This window comes from Vulpes lagopus, chromosome 12, assembly GCF_018345385.1.
Source record: "Vulpes lagopus strain Blue_001 chromosome 12, ASM1834538v1, whole genome shotgun sequence".
In the NCBI taxonomy this organism is placed as follows: domain Eukaryota; kingdom Metazoa; phylum Chordata; class Mammalia; order Carnivora; family Canidae; genus Vulpes; species Vulpes lagopus.
Window position 1 is genome coordinate 35387030 of NC_054835.1, and position 15278 is coordinate 35402307.

At 54.4% G+C, this 15278-nt stretch overlaps 1 protein-coding gene and 1 long non-coding RNA gene across 2 annotated transcripts in view; both read right to left on the minus strand.

The window, feature by feature from the left end:
* ITGA3 (integrin subunit alpha 3) overlaps positions 1–4978 on the minus strand; it is a 29565-nt gene extending 24587 nt beyond the window's left edge. Inside the window, exon 1 of the mRNA XM_041725827.1 lies at positions 4771–4978. Coding sequence (XP_041581761.1) covers positions 4771–4976 — 206 coding nt within the window. The 5' untranslated portion in view covers positions 4977–4978. The remainder of the gene's footprint in view (positions 1–4770) is intronic.
* Positions 4979–7605: 2627 nt separating this feature from the next.
* On the minus strand, positions 7606–11869 carry LOC121473442. The gene is made up of 3 exons (XR_005983154.1): positions 8727–11869; positions 8235–8399; positions 7606–7890 (listed from the first exon to the last, which is right to left on the minus strand). It is a non-coding gene; the product is annotated as an uncharacterized LOC121473442 (long non-coding RNA).
* Positions 11870–15278: the final 3409 nt, after the last annotated feature.

Genomic DNA, 15278 nt, shown 5'->3' on the forward strand with positions numbered 1-15278 from the left:
CCCTCTGCCTGTGTCTCTGCCTCTCTCTCTCTCTCTCTCTCTCTCTGTCTCTCTCATAAATAAATCAATAAATAAAATCTTAAAAAAAAAAAAAAAAAGAAAGAAACCCCTTTACCATCTATACCCACTCAGCCCTCACCCTGCACCAGCTTTGTGCCCACTGATGGGTTATAGGGCAGGGCGAGTGCCCTAATTCCAGCCCCACATCCCAGGCCCCTCCCTCCCCAGAGATTCCAAAGGAGCCCCCCTCCTCCAGCCCCCCTGGAGTATTTTTAGCTTCTACTTGGCCTGCTCAGAGGCCCTTTAAGGCCCTCTGGCTCCCAGCCCAGGATCCAATGGGTCTACAGCCAGAGGACCGGGAGTTAGATGGGGAAAGGCATGTGCAGAGGGTCAGGTCCAGCTTCCTTAAGCTGCAGCCAGGTGTGGGAGAGACCTTGCTGGCATGTAAGTGAAATGTAAAACAATATGCAAAGGAGCACCTCTGCTGCCTGCTGTTGGGTCTGGTCCAGATCAGTGAGTCCAGAAGCCGACCCCTCCCAGACTGCCACGGAGTCCAACCTCCAGGCTGCGGTCAGAAGGGAGGCTAGTAGGATGCTTTGCCCAGCTCTTGAAGCACGGAAGAAAGGAGATCTGACCTCCCCTCTCCTGGAGCGGGGTTGGACCCCTCCAGGAGCTAAGGGGATGGATGAAATGACCTCTCAAGGGCTTTCTGACAGCTTCTCAGCCTCTTCTTTGGCTCCAGCCAGACAGCCCATCCTGGCCTCTGGGGAGCCCCTTGAACTCCAAGTTCCATAAAAGCACTTCCTCAACCCGGTTCCATCACTCTTCCTTGGGTGGGGGGCTGGTGTTCAAAGCTAATGCAACAGCCAAGCTGAAAACAGCAGTATGGGAGGAGGCTGGGGAATGGAGCTAAGGAGCATTCAAGACACCAGGTTGGCTCTCCTTGCAGAGAAGAAGGCTCCCTGGGGGACACTGGGGTGGGGTGATGCTCAGAGAAACTGCCTGTAAGATTCAACTTCCCAGGATCCTCATCAGGGAGGTGCCTGGGAAGCTTTTAGTTAACGTGGGGGGGCCAGAGGGGCGAGCATTCAGACCACACGCCCCATGCCTTACTCCTCAGGCCGGGCAGGGGTGGGAGGCAGTGGCGCAGGGCACTGCTACAGTTTTGAGTCCAGGGGTGGGGGTGGGGGCAGCTCTCAGATGCTGGATCCCAGCTCTGTGCCCATCCTGCTGCCCGAATTAGCCAACTCCCCAGAGGCTGCTTGCTCCAGTGAGCTGAGCCGCAGCCCTCTCCATCCTCCCCCCACATCGCCCTTACTCTGCCCACCCAGCCCCCTCTCCCCACTGGTGACTCAGCCCTAGAACCAGAGCAACAGGCTGGAGGAAGCAAGAGAATGAGAGAGGACAGGAGAAAGAGGCCATGTCCCCAAACAAGGCTGTTTTTCTCATTTCTTCTCCCTCTTGCTGGCTCCTTAGTATCTTTTCCATATTTGATCCCTTGGGGTGTTCTTCATGTTATCTAGCCTCAATCCCTCATGCTGCAACAGACATCTTCCTCCTTTGTTCAGCTCCAGCCAACCCCCTTTCACTTCTTTTTCTACTAGGTGAGTCTTCCCCTGCCTTCTCCCCAATTTAAAGCTCCCTGGCCTGGGCTGGTCATCGGAGGGAACGGAGAAGGGCACTCGGGGTGCAGGCCTTCTGCCTGCAGCCACAGCTGCTCTGCCTGTTTCCTCCAGCACGAGCCTTGGAGGCTGCCAGGCGCCTGCCCTGCCCAGGGAAACATGTTTTAGGAGAGCACAGCAGGTAAGCCCGGTTCCTACCTACCTTAGATATGACCTCATCTGCCGGGAGCCACAGCCACCCCCGCCCCAGGCTCCGCAGACACCCTCATTTCCAGGCTAGGGCAAAGGGGAGAGAAAGCTCCAGTGGTATCTTCCCTAGCCCACAGCGTCAGACCAAACCAGGACAACTGGATTCTCAGGAGGGAGCTACAGAGCAGGGGCTAGGGGCTGGGGGCAGGGACCACTGCCCAGAGGAACAGTCCCTCTGCTTCCCCAGGGCTCTTCACATCTCTCACAGAAGCCCAAAGCTCTTGGGGCCTTGGGCCTGCTCCTCACTTCTTGCTTCCAGAGCCAGGGAAGCTGGGGCCTGTGTTGGGGTGAACTCCAGCCCAGAGACAAAAGAGATAGGGAACAAAGAGGGTCCACACCTGGGTTTCTAACCATTTCTAGGATAAGGCCATCTTTGAGAATATGATGAAAGCTGTGCTCTTCCCCTCCTCCTGCCCGCAGAACAACGCACAGATGCATGATTTTACACGTACTTTCAGGGGTCCCTGTACCTCCTGCAAACCTTCTATGAACCCCAGGCTAAGAGTTTTTATTCATGACCATGAAACCTCTCCCCTCTTCCAAAAGGACTTGTAGACTAACAGAATATAAGACTTGACTTGTTGGTTGCCCTAAGCTGTGCACTCAGGCAGCTGTTCACATCTGGCTATACAGCTGGCTGCAACTAAGCCCAGATGGCCCAGCTGGCTCTCCCAAAGGGCCAAGGGGCAGAATTCAGCAAGAAGAGGAGATGAACCAAGATATAGAACTACCCTGGGGAAAGACAGGATACCCAAGAGAATGGCCCAGATCTCTGTTTAGAACTTCCTGCCTCTCCAAGGGTCATTAGCTTTAGAACCTCCTGGGCTCTTAGCAGGTCTAATGCCATCTCTAGCCGCCCAGGAAGAAAGGTAGAACCCCCTCTGCTCAGCTATCTTGGGTGAGGCACATGGGTAGTAAGAGCCTGGCTTCGGCACAAGAGCACTAACTGCTCCCCGGAGACACAGGCATGTACAGAGCCTTTTACACACGCTGTCTCACTAGAGAGCCCCACTGGCACCTCATGAAGAGGGCATGCTGCCCCGCCTCCCTCCGCCAACATGTAGAGACGTTAAGACTCAGGTATTAGTGACAGTTCCGAGACTGGAATGTGGCAGTGGGACTCCGGCGCCTCGCCTCTTCTTTCTTGCCAATCGCAAACTGCCTCTTATAGGCCAACAGAGGCAGGAAGGAGGCTATAGATCCAGGTCCAACCCCTTTTTGGAGAAAACTGGCCCAGAGAAGGGAAATGTATTGCTCAAGGTCACATGGCGGGTAGGGGGGATGGGGTAGGGGGGATGGGGAGCGGGGTTTACAGAGCCCATTATCTACTCCAGCTTTTCATTATTTACTCTTGCTTTCCTGATCTTCTTTTTACACTGCATTGCTTTATATCATGCAGAGTCAGTCTGGAAAGTCAGAAAATCTTTTTCTGGGCTGGGGCAGAAAAAGCGCCAATACAGAAACTTGTGCTGATGGTCACTTTTAAGGTCTGCAAAAGATGAAAGGCTGGCCGAGGGCATGGTGCTGCGCTGGGAGGGATGTGGTGGCCTTAGCCTCTGCAGAAGCTAGATGGAGGCCCAGGTAGATAGGTAGACTGGGCAGGGGCTGGGCCGACAGGGCAGAGGCCAAGGCTGGGGTAGAGTTTGGACTTTGGACATTCCAAGCTTCCTCAAGTTTCTGCAGGCTCCAGCCAGAGTTGAGAAAGGTTACAATACACCCTGTATCAGACCATGTCCTCTTGCTCAGTGGAGTGAGACACCAGGTAGGGATAGCTGTCTGGTAGGTCCCCCAGCCCAGAGACTTAGGTGGGGCCTGCCTGACCTTTCCTAACACCTTCCCTCCTGGGGTAGCCTCCCCTTCCCCAGAGGCCTTCTTCCCCTAGCTGTCAACCTCAGCACCTGAGCCTACAGAAGAAAAATCCCTGAAACCTGGACTCTAGGCAGGAGAGTGTTGGTGGCAGCGGGAAGCAGGAAGCAGGGTAGGAAACAAACAGCTGGATGCAATCTCCTCTCCTCTGTCCTGTGGGTAGCTCTCCCCCCCTCCTTCTCCTTACAGCTGTGGGGGTGGGGGGAGTCTAACAGAAGAGAAAAACACCATTTCCCTCTTCAAACCAAAACAAACACACTCAGGGTTGAAGATTCAACATGAATCTGTGGAATGTGGGGAAGATGTCTGGTGGGAGGGCGTCCCTGCTGGGGGTGCGGTGGGGGCAGGAGACCAAGCAGGAGTCGGGACAGCTCCCTCTACTTCCCCATCTTCCAGGGGTCAGAGGGAGCTCCCGGACAGCTCCAAATGCCCAGACTCGCCCATCACCTCACCCTGCAACCGCCAAGCGCCAGGTCCCTTAGAAGGCCCTCCAGTCTGGCTCTGCAGAGGGTGTGGCTGGCATGGCCGGCAGACTAAACGCAAGGTGTAAAGGCCGGCGGGCGGGGGTGGGGGGTGGGGTGGGTGTTAAACACATGCCCACTGGTTCTTCCCAGGAAAGGGGATAGAGGGATCCACTGAGTGTTTACCTCGCAGTCTTCCCCAGGTCCCAGCCCTGGAGAGAAGTATTCGTAGATTAGACACTAGGTCGACACAGTGGGAGGGGGCTTGGGAAACGGGGATCCCACTTCCACTTTCAAGAGAGGTTTAAAGGGTTGAGGGGCTGAGTTTAGGCAGGTTCCGGCCGGTCAGCGCTTGCTAATGACTGCTGACCCCATCCCACACCCAATCCCTCCACTTCCCGCCAGACCTCGGCCGCAGAAGGGCTGCCCAGGTCCCCGCCCCCTTGGTCCCGGTTCACTACGCCGGCGGCCCGCGGGCCTGGAAGCCAGGCTGCTGCGGGGCTCGGACCCGCACCCTGCACGCGCACGGCCGCCCCCGCCCCGCCCCGCCCCGCCCCGCCCGCCGCACTTACAGGTAGCGCCGCTGCCGCTCCGTCTGCCGATGGAGGGCGACCGAGTAGCCGAAGAGGCTGCCCGGGTTCCTGGCCTCTTTCACCACCAGGAATCGGGTGTCCAGGTTGAAGGCGGAGGCGACGCGGCCGCCGGCGGCCACCATCAAGGCGAGCGCGCAGAGCACCGGGCGCGGGACGCAGGCGGCGCGGCGGGCGCGCGGGCGCATGGCTGCGGGGCGGGGGCGGGGGCGGGGGCGCCCGGCGCCGGGAGCCAGGACCTGTCCACCTGCCGCGCGCACGGCGGGGGGGCGGGGGACCGCGGGGGCCGCTCCGGCGGGCGCGTCCCGGAGCCCCGCAGCGCTGCGAAGTTTCTGGCCCTCAGCCCCGTCAGTGTCACGTCCGCCCAGGGTCTGCGCGCCCCGATTCCTCTCCGAGGCTCGCGGGTCTCCCGTCCCGCCTGCGCAGCCGCCGGGTCACGGCCCCCCGCCCCGGGCCCCCTGCCCCCGGTGCGTCCCGGCCGCGCCCCCTTCGCCCTCGGCTCCGCGGCGGATCTGGGAACGCAGAGCCGCGGCTCGCGAGGGAGACGGGAGGGAGCGGTCCTCTCCGCGCGCGCCCCGCCTCCCCGCGCCCAGCCCCGCACCTCCCCACCTTGCGCGCCCAGCCGGGGCTCCGCTTTCCTTCCGGGGAAAGAGAAAAGGTCCCGGCTCCGCCACCGCCTCTTAAAGGGGCAGCACCGCCCCTCCCTCCTCATCCTCCCTAACCAGGCTCCGCCCTCTCCCCCAAACACCTGTCGGGAGCCCCCAAAGGCTTGGATTTCCCCTCTCCGCCCCTTGCTTCTCCTAGGAAGCGTCACCTCCCGAGCAAGATGGATTGGACGGGCGGGGCCGGGGGTGGGATTTGTCTGGAGGCTTTGCTCCGGCTGCCACTGCTGCTGGCAAGGCCGTTCCCGGCGCGGCCACCTCCGCGGGCCGGCTGGGGAGCCCCGGCGTTGGCGCATCCGGGAGCCCACATCTGCGCGCCGCTGGGGGCAATGCCGGCTTCGCCTCCGCAGCGCTGTGAATCCCTGAGAGGCGGTTGGCGGTCTCTGAGCCTTCTTCCTCGCACCCAGGCCCTTCGCTGTCCTTGTCCAGATGTGTTTCTCTTGCCCGCCCGCACCCACCCACCCTGATCCGGGCTGGATATGTTCCCTCGGCAAAGCCGGACAGGTATTTAGCAGTGGTACTAACCAAGCGTTGCTAATTGTAATGAGCAGCAAGACAGCACTTCCCCCACAGGGCTCCGCCTTCTGGTATCCGTCATACACCCTCCGGGGTGTAAATGAGTCCCTTCTCCTTAGAGTGCACTGTGTGGCCAGGGAACTGGGCCCAGACTGCACCCATATCTCATCCGCTCCTGCCGTCAGGGCCCGGCCCAGCAGAATCCCAAATGTCTCCTCCTCCTACCCGGGCTCAGCCTGAGTGTTTGGAGATGGGGCGGGGACGCCAGCCTCCCTGGTGTGTAGTGAGTGGCACCAGGTGGAGGTAGGTGGGCAGGGCCCAAAGGCCCCGTCATCCTCAGAAGAATCTAATTGAAAGGGAACTTCAAGAGGTCACTATGTACTTTCTTGAATCTAACTCAGATTTTTCTGAGATTTTCTTTACAAAGACCCACTTCCCCTGAACATTGTTTTCTCCAGGCTGAAGGAACTTTCTTCTTTTGGCCCAGAAATTCAGCCCTCAGCCCTCATTCTCTTGCAGTTTGATTTAGAGTCCCTGTTTCTGGAAGTTTATAATAATAAAATGAAAATTACTATGTAGAAAATGCTCAAAAAAAAAAAAAAAGGATAAAGTGCTAATGCAGCAGGAACTATGCTAAGTACTTTACGAGGATTATTAGATCAAACCTCACAATAATCTTTGAGGATTATCTGCTTCATGAGGAACCTGAGACTCAGAAAGGCTAAGCAACTTGGTTAAGACCACACAGCTTGGATTTTCATCCTGTATTATCTGACCTCAGAGTCCTTCTTGACCACTTGTGCTAATCATTAACATTTGTACACTACTCAGGGCAGGTCTAAGTTTGGGGGGGGGGGACCTAAACTTGTACAATTTGGCACCCTCCCTAAGGAAAAGAACAAGGAGTTCTGGAGTACAGAATTCGATTGAGAACCTGGAGGGGGACTTGAACATTATAGTGTATGAATTGTTTCATGTGAAGACTCATTTCATCCTCCTGTCCTCCCTGCAAGGTCAGTATTATCATCTTCATTTGACTTATGAGGAAACCTGGATGTCCAAGGTCAGGCAGCTCGAGGCAGGCAGAGCTAGCACTGGAAGCTACTGACCACACCTGTGTCTGTAAGAGATGAGTCCCGAGCAGATGTTGGTTAGATAGCCAGATGCATCTGAACAAAAGCAACTGCATAACAGCGCGGTCTATGGTGCTCATCCCTATCTGCCCTTAGGACAGCATACGTTCCTGAGCTGTGACTCCCAGAGCCACCCAACCTCTCCCCGTGGTCTGCCTTGTGGCCCAGGGTGTGCAGGGGTTAGGAGACATCTGGGGGCAAGGCATAGAAAGCTGACCTGAAGTTACCTTATTCTCCTTTGGGCTGGCTGCCAGGTCCTCCACCTTGTTTCTGGAGAAGGGGAGACAGCCGGGGCCAAGGAAAGCAGGGGCCAGGGTGGATGCTCAGTGTGGGCAAGGGGTCCTACCTGAAACAGCTTTGAGAATCCTGTGATGACAGATGGGCTGTATGCCAGCCATTATCTCTTGGGCCATCCCAAACAGGAATGACCAGCATGTCCGATCCCAGGGCTGGGAGCAGGAAAGGGATGAGGGATGGTTTTTCCACTCCAGGGGAGTATCCTGAGGGAATGTGGAGTGGGAGCAGGGCGCCTGGGAGTGGGGGAGGGCTCGAGGCAAGGAATGTGGAGGAGTGTCAGATAGATGGGGGTGGGGGAAGACAGAGCTGGAGGAGGGATGTTGGGAGATGTGGACCCTGGAAGGGTCTCTGAGCTGAAGAGATGCAGGAGAAACCTCAAAGTTCATGACAAGGGTCTGAAGTCCCCTGGTTCCAGTGACAAATCATCCACAGCCTCATCTCATCCATCAGCTGACTTTATTGTGTCAACTTTTCTCCATGGAGAAGAGCCTTACCTAGAAAGGTAGAGAGAAACAAGGGCACATGAACAACATGTGTGAAGGAATCAGAGTCCATTTTTTTTATGTTTGACTGCTGATAGCTGTAAGCCCCACCTCTTCCTCTCCCTCTAGGCCCCACACCTGGATCAGCTGATAACAGAGCCTGGGGCCATGTTCCCTCCTTTGGTGTCCAAGGGGGATTCAAACCCCTTTCCTGCATAAAGGCTCACCTTGCTTAGTCCCTAGCCACAGTGAAGCAATCTCTTCTTGCTCTCTCACACCATTTCAGACCTTGCTCAAAAGGCCAGCCCTGCTCTCCCCAGAGACCTCAATTATGTAAATAGTAAACTTTTTCATACCCTCCTGGCGTGTGTGGCGTCATCAGTCTTGACATCAAGCAAAACCCTGGGTGGGGTCCATCTGTTTCTGCAGGAGACTGTGACAACAAGCCAACTGTGGGTTCTGTTGTGGAGGCAGGGAGGCTTCTTGGAAAAGGAGTATCCAGACAAGGGAGAAGGAAAGGCCTAGCAAGATGGAGAGAGAGTATCAGAACGGAGGGAGAGAAGAAAGCAGAAGAGTTGGGACCTGGTTTGGGGTGAAGTTTTCTCAGTCACAACAATGGTAACATCAAGATTCTGTAATCTTGCTTGCTAGGTTTGCATCAGCCTTCATCTGAGTAACCGCCACCAACATCTCAGTCTCCAGGAGCCCTGAACTACACTGCTTGCTCCCTCACTTCTCACAGGAAGATCGGAGTGCAGATGGGCTGTGCACAGGCAGCTGGAGAAGAAACATGGAGCAGAATCGGCGTGCCTTGTGGATTGAGTGCAGGCTCTCTTCGGCCCTCTCACCTTCATCAAGTTACTTTCTTCCTCCAAAACTCGATTTCTCCATCTGTGCAATGAAAGGGCTGGATGTGAGTTCTCATTATTCCCTAGCCGGCATCCCGTGCGTCCCAGAGCTCTGAAGATTTGTTGATCTAAGTGGACCAAATCTTTGCTATTGAATTAAGACTCAGGTCTCTATCTCTGATCCACAAATGCAAATTACTGAGGAGGGAAGGAGGAGCAGTGAAGCATGAATGGGTTTATCAGATTTCCTTTCTCCTGTGACCTAGATACCACAGGGCAGGCGCCCAGTCCCTAGCTCAGAATCCGTCAGCCTCAAACATTCACTGACACCCTACTACATACAGGCACAGAGCTGAGGACCCCCAGGGGTGTCCAAGATGAAGTGGGACATTTTTCAGGGGAGGCCGAGCTCTCATCTTGACCCCACATTCGGAGAGCTCTCACATGTAAACAACCTAAACAAGCACCGTGTTGTATCTTAGGACTGGTGCTTGTGGGGCAACGGGAGGGGGGCGCAGTGGGGGTGACACGCAGTCATTCTCGAATCTTCCAGCCTTTACAATGACTTCTAGTCTGGGCTTGCAGTGTGATTATAGATACCAGACTCACAGGTTTGTGGGAACACAGCACAACTGGGGCCCAGAAGTCCCTCACTGTGTGGTAATTATGCTCACTGTTGAGTACACCTGCATTTCTAGCACTCATGACAGTCCCTCAGACATGGGAGGTCTTCGCCCACCGCATGTCCAGCCGAATCCACTTCGCCACATTCTCTTTATGGCCCTAAAACAGAGAACTCCATAGAGGTGAGTGAGAGGCCAACTCCGTCTCATAAATATCCTCTTGCCCCCCGTCCCCTCCCCAGGCCTGGGATCCTGTTGGGACAAATGTCTTGGCTCAGTGGGTTGAAAAGGAAAGTCAGAATTCTGAGGCATGAATCGCTGTGCCCACTGACTCACTTCCTCCACCCCACCCACTCCGGACCCAGCTGGGCCCTGAGTAACAGGTTGGAGCCTCCTCCCTGCCCTCGTCCCAGCACCCACCTCCCTGCGGCCTCACTGTGGACCTCACCAGTGAGCTGGCCAGCGAAGCAGTGCAGTGAAACCAGCTACCCCAGATTGGAAATTTGCTTGCAACTTTCAGGGAGCTAAGGAGCAGAGGACAGGGCAGCCAGGACCAGGCAAGGGGGGGTTGGGGTGGTGGGTGCAGCAGGGGGAGGGCACTAGACCTGCTTTCAGGTCCCTGAGTCTGATGGATGAGGCAGTGTACCCTCTGGAGTTTGATCTGGGAGGTAGCAGAAATTCCCTTCATCATTAAGGGCCCTCTCCTTTCCTGCCAGGATCACAGAAGTTCTAACCATGAGGCAACCTTCCTGTGGCCTAAGGCCTTGTTCCTGAATGTTCCTATTAAAAGGCAAGGAGCTCTACCTGGCAGGGTAGCATGTGGGCTCCCTGGCAGGGACGGGGCAGGATGTTACAGCTTCGCCCACAGAAACCAGGGCCCTGGGGGATAAATGATTCAGGCTGCATGAAGGTAGGGGGAGGGAAGGAAAAGGCCAGAGCTGGGACAAAGAATGATTTCATGGGGGTGGGAGGGGCGGGCAGGGGTTCCCGACAGGCCCCTGGACTGCCCTCTCTGGTTAACTGTTAGCATGATGGGGCAATGAGGAAGGGATTTCATTTTCCTGCAAAACGATGCCCAAAGTCTTGGCCTTTGCCCTCTGGAGGTCTCCTTCCCCACTGTGTCCCGGACTCCTCTGAAGGGAAGAGTTGTGTCGAGGCCAAACCCTCAGTGGCAGACCTGCTCTGGGCAGCACTCCTGACAGTGGCTTGGAGGAGGACACAGCCCGCCTTGACTGCTGAGCAAGACAGTGCCCGGGGGTACAGATGGGGGAGGACAAGCAGATGCACACAAGGGCACGGGCCCAGTGGGGTGCCATGGGCAGGACAGCAGGGCAGCAGTCGCAAGCACAGAGGCTGTAAGGGACATGATCAGGAAAGCCTGCTGGCCTTAGAACTGAAGGGAATGGATGGCTTTGCATCTGGCCCTGAGCTAAGAGCCTTTGTGGATTTGAAAGACTGATCAGGGGCTAATGCAGGAAGGGACATGAGAAAGGATGAGGACCTGCCCTATTGCAGCGGTGGACATGGAATTATCTCTCAATTTCATTTGAGAGATATTTGGGTGAAGATGGGGGCAGGATCTGGTGGCCAGCGGGTGCAGGGGACACAAGGAGAGGTCAGTAGTAGGGATTGCTCGTGGGTCTGCAAGACCTCTAGGGTCTCTTAAGTGGATGTGCACGGCCTCCGGGGAATCTGCCAGAGGCCCCAGGATGGGGGTGGAGAGAGACAAAGAGGCCATCGCCCACAAGGAACCCCAAAGGGGTGCACTCCAAACCCGTGTTTGGAGGTCTTTCCCCAGAAGCACTAGCCTCAACCTGACGTCAACTTGGCCATGGCAGCCTAGATCCTTGTGGTCAGGCTGGGCCCATAGCAAGCTCCCCTGAGACAGTCCCCATGATAGTCCCCATAGTCACCCCTATGGGTGATATTCCCATAGGCCACTCACCACGTATACCTGGCACTCCAGGCCCCCCGTTCTGTCCTTTTTGCCATCTACCTCTCTTGTTGTTCTTGCTGTCTTGGGGTCCCCACTTCATTCATTTCACGCCTACCCTCCTCTCTGCTCCCATAGACTTCAGAACACTGTACAGCCACACTTGCTGACAGGGTGCCAGGCAGTGGGATCTGCTACCCCAATGCACGTCAGCCCCAACTCACTTTTGGTCATCTCAGCCTCAGTTTCTTTGCAAAGAGGTGATGATCGTGCCCTGCTCTGGGGACAGCTGGGAGAGTGACCAAGATCATACCTGGGGAGCACCTGGCATGGGGACACACACTGTGCCCTTTCTGCTCTCTTCTCTTAGACAATCATTATCTGGGTGCAGAGGATTTCCTACCCTGACTGTATTCAAATCAATCTTGGGGGTGCCTGGGTGGCTCAGTCAGTTAAGCATCTGCCTTGGGCTCAGGTCATGATCTCAGGGTCCTGGGATTGAGTCCTGTGCTGGACTCCCTACTCAGGGGGGAGTTTGCTTGTCCCTCTGCCCCTCCACCCCACCCTCCCACCCCCACCCCTGCTCATGCTTGCTCCCTCTCTGTTTCTCAAATAAATAAATAAAATCTTAACAAACAAACAAACAAACAAACAAACAAACAAAAAACATCAACTTTGGACAACTTGCAGAACCAAGCCTAAAATACCCAACTGCTCAGTCTGGGGCTTGAGGTCCTCCATGACTGCCTGCTTACCTTTGGTCCTTGCACTCCACACTCTCATCCTTTCCCCATGGCTCCAAGCTAGGGTGGGGGTGCGGGGGTGGGGGTGGGAGGATCTTCATCCCCCAAATCCTGCTCATCTCTTTCTCAAGACCTTTGCCCAGGGTATTCCCTCCATCTGCAAGCCACACCCTAGCATCTGCCTGCCCATTGACAGCTCCCATCAAGGTCAAGTAAAATCCACCATCTTCCTGGCTCCCTTGGCCTCCACAGATGCTTTTTGCTCCAGGATAACTGTTTTTCCCTAGGACAAGAGCACTTGTCACATTGGGCCACATATCATTTATTAGCTTGGGCAATAAGTGACATATGACTATGACTCAGTCTCTCCATCTGCACACTGGAGTGAATAACTGCACTCTCACCATAGAGTCGCCGTGGAGAGTAAATGAGAATTTGCACAGTCCCTGCCACATAGTAAATAGGTCAATAAATGTTATTTTTTATTGCGATGGTGGCAGTGGGGGTGACAGTGGCTGTCTGTCTCCCAACAGCCCTGACTCCCAGGAAAAGCATGCTCAGACCCTCTCTCTCCATCCATCCTGCCAATAGCTCCTACTGCAGTGCTCTGCTTGGAGTGGAGGTCAATGATATGCATCAAATTGAATCTTCTCTGGTCCATCAGACTACTCACAGTGTTTTTTGTGGGTTCCCCTTGGCTCCATTCATGTGGGACATGGACATTTCTGTGTCCAGGAAGTGGATCCCTAAGAGCTAGTAGAGGTATCAGCACCTGGCGAACCCCATCACAACACCCCCATCACAGAGGATCCTGGTTGGCCTTCCCCAGGGTTCAGAGTGGGACTCTAACACAAGGATGGGGAGACAGCAGAAAGTTAGCATCCCAGAAGACTTCCTGGAGGAGGAAAATGGGGAGAACTGGGCTGAGAAAAGGCACAGTAGTTTTTATTTGGAGTCTCACAGTGCTAAGCCCTTATGTGGATTGCAACCTTTATTCATGACAAACCTGTGATGTCAGTCCTATTGTCCCCTTTTCCAGAAGGAAACAAAGGCCCAGACTGGCAAAGTGACATGCACACGGCCATACCGCTGGTAAAGGGAGCAGGATTCTAACCCCGATCTGCTGGGTTCTGAGGGGAGGGCCCAGCTCAGAGGCAGTCAAAACTGAGAATGGTGGGAGACTTCCAGCTCAGGCCAGCTGCCCACGCATTCAGGGAGGCTGTGGGCGGGGCGGAAACAGCCACCAGAAGCCAGGGGCACGCGGCAAACAAGGGTGCCAGGAAATGAACTGGACCCAGGGTCCTTCCTCCCGGCCCGCCCTGTGCCCCTGGCCAACTGCTGCCTCCCATTCCCGGTGCTCCCTGCAAGAGAATAGAGAAAGCTGGCTGGGAGTCCACAGATGCCCTGGAGGGTCTTGAAGCCTGGGGGAGCCCTAAGAGACCTAAGTCTCCCTGTCCCGGGAAGAGAGACAGAACAGGATCCTAGGAGTCTTGTCCTGTTTGCCTCAGATGGAGCTCCCTCAGACTGGGGCCCGGTGCAGAGAAGGCACCCAATAAACGTGTGTTGAAAGGAGGCATGGCAGGTGTGCTGTCAAAACTGCAAGGCTGGTGGTGAAGAGACCTGGTCCTGACATGGTTTCTGCCCCCACCTTGTGACCCTGGATGAGTCTCAGAACCTCCCTGTCAGATCAAGTTGTTATCCTGGAATGTCCATCATGGCTTGGGTCCCTTCCAGCTCTGACAATACAGTTCTATTAATTCTTTTACTCACTCACTAATTTGTTATTTCAGTGAAATGCATCACAGAGCTGAGTAAATATATTTTGGTACTAATGAGGTGGTGGCCAGAGTGGCAGTGATAAGCAAAGGTTGTTGGAAGGTGATTTGTTAAGAGCAGAGGGCTCGAGTCAGATGGCCTGGGTTCAAATTCTCCCTCCATCACCTGCTAACTGAGTAACCTTGGGCAAGTGACTTACTCATGTTGAACTTCAACTTCTTTATCTGTAAGATGGAGATAATAGGAATATATACTTCAGAAGATTACCGTAAAAATTAAATGAGATCATAGAAACAGATTACTTGGGAAAATGGCATATAGCAAGTGCCCAATAAATGTTGGCTATTATTATTCCTTAAAGATGAGTGAATTTCAGCAGGCAAAGATGGGTGATGTGTGTGCATGCAGGGCTGGGGGTAGAGGGAAGCATCGAAACAGTGTGTCCTCAGATATAGAGGCAGGAAAACCCAGTAGGAGTCTAGGGAGCAGCAAGAGGCCAGACCAGACAAGGTAGAAAGAGAGAAGTTGGATGCGGATGGTGAGGAGCTTTGATCAGGCTAAGAAACTTGGATCCAATCTTGTAGATTGGCATTTCCCAACAAGTACTCACCCAGAGTTCCATGAGCTGCTACTGGACGTTTTATAAATATACGAAGGGAAATGTCAGTGAGGACTGGATATCTACATGCAAAAGAATGAAGTTGGAGGGGAGCCTGGGTGGCTCAGTGGTTGAGTGTCTGCCTTTGGCTCAGGCGTGATCCCGGGGTTCCGGGATCGAGTCCCACATTGGACTCCCTGTACGGAGCCTGCTTCTCTCTCTGCCTGTGTTTCTGCCTCTCTCTCTGTGTCTCTCATGAATAAAAAATTTAAAAAAAAAAAAAAAAGAATGAAGTTGGACCCCTACCTCAGATCATATACATAAATTAACCCAAAATCCATCAAAGATTTAAATGCAAGAACCAAACCTGTAAAACTCTTAGAAGACAACACAGAGGTAAATCTTTGTGATCCTGGATTTTGGCAATGGATTCTCAGATGCAATACCAAAAGCACAAGCAACAAAAGGAAATATAAGTAAAGTGAATGCCAAGATCTGAATGTTTGTGTTCCTGGCCTCAACATTCATATGCTAAAATGCTAATCCCCAAAGTGGAGATATTAGGAGGTGGAGCCTTTGGGAAGTGACTAGATGGAGAGCGCAGAGCTTCGTAATTGGGATTAGTGCCTTATAAAAGAGGCTCCACAGAGCTCCTTAGCCTCATGTGAGGATACAGGGAGAAGTCTGCAACCAGAAGAGGGCCCTGACCCCATTGTGCTTATGCCCTGACTTTGACTTCCAGCCTCCAGAAATGTGAGCCACAAACGTCTATTGTTTATAATCTACCCAGTTGGTGGTATTTTGTCAAAACAACCCAAGTGGACTAAGACACTGCACTTCACAATTTAAAACCTCTGTGCTTCAAAGGACACCTTCCTG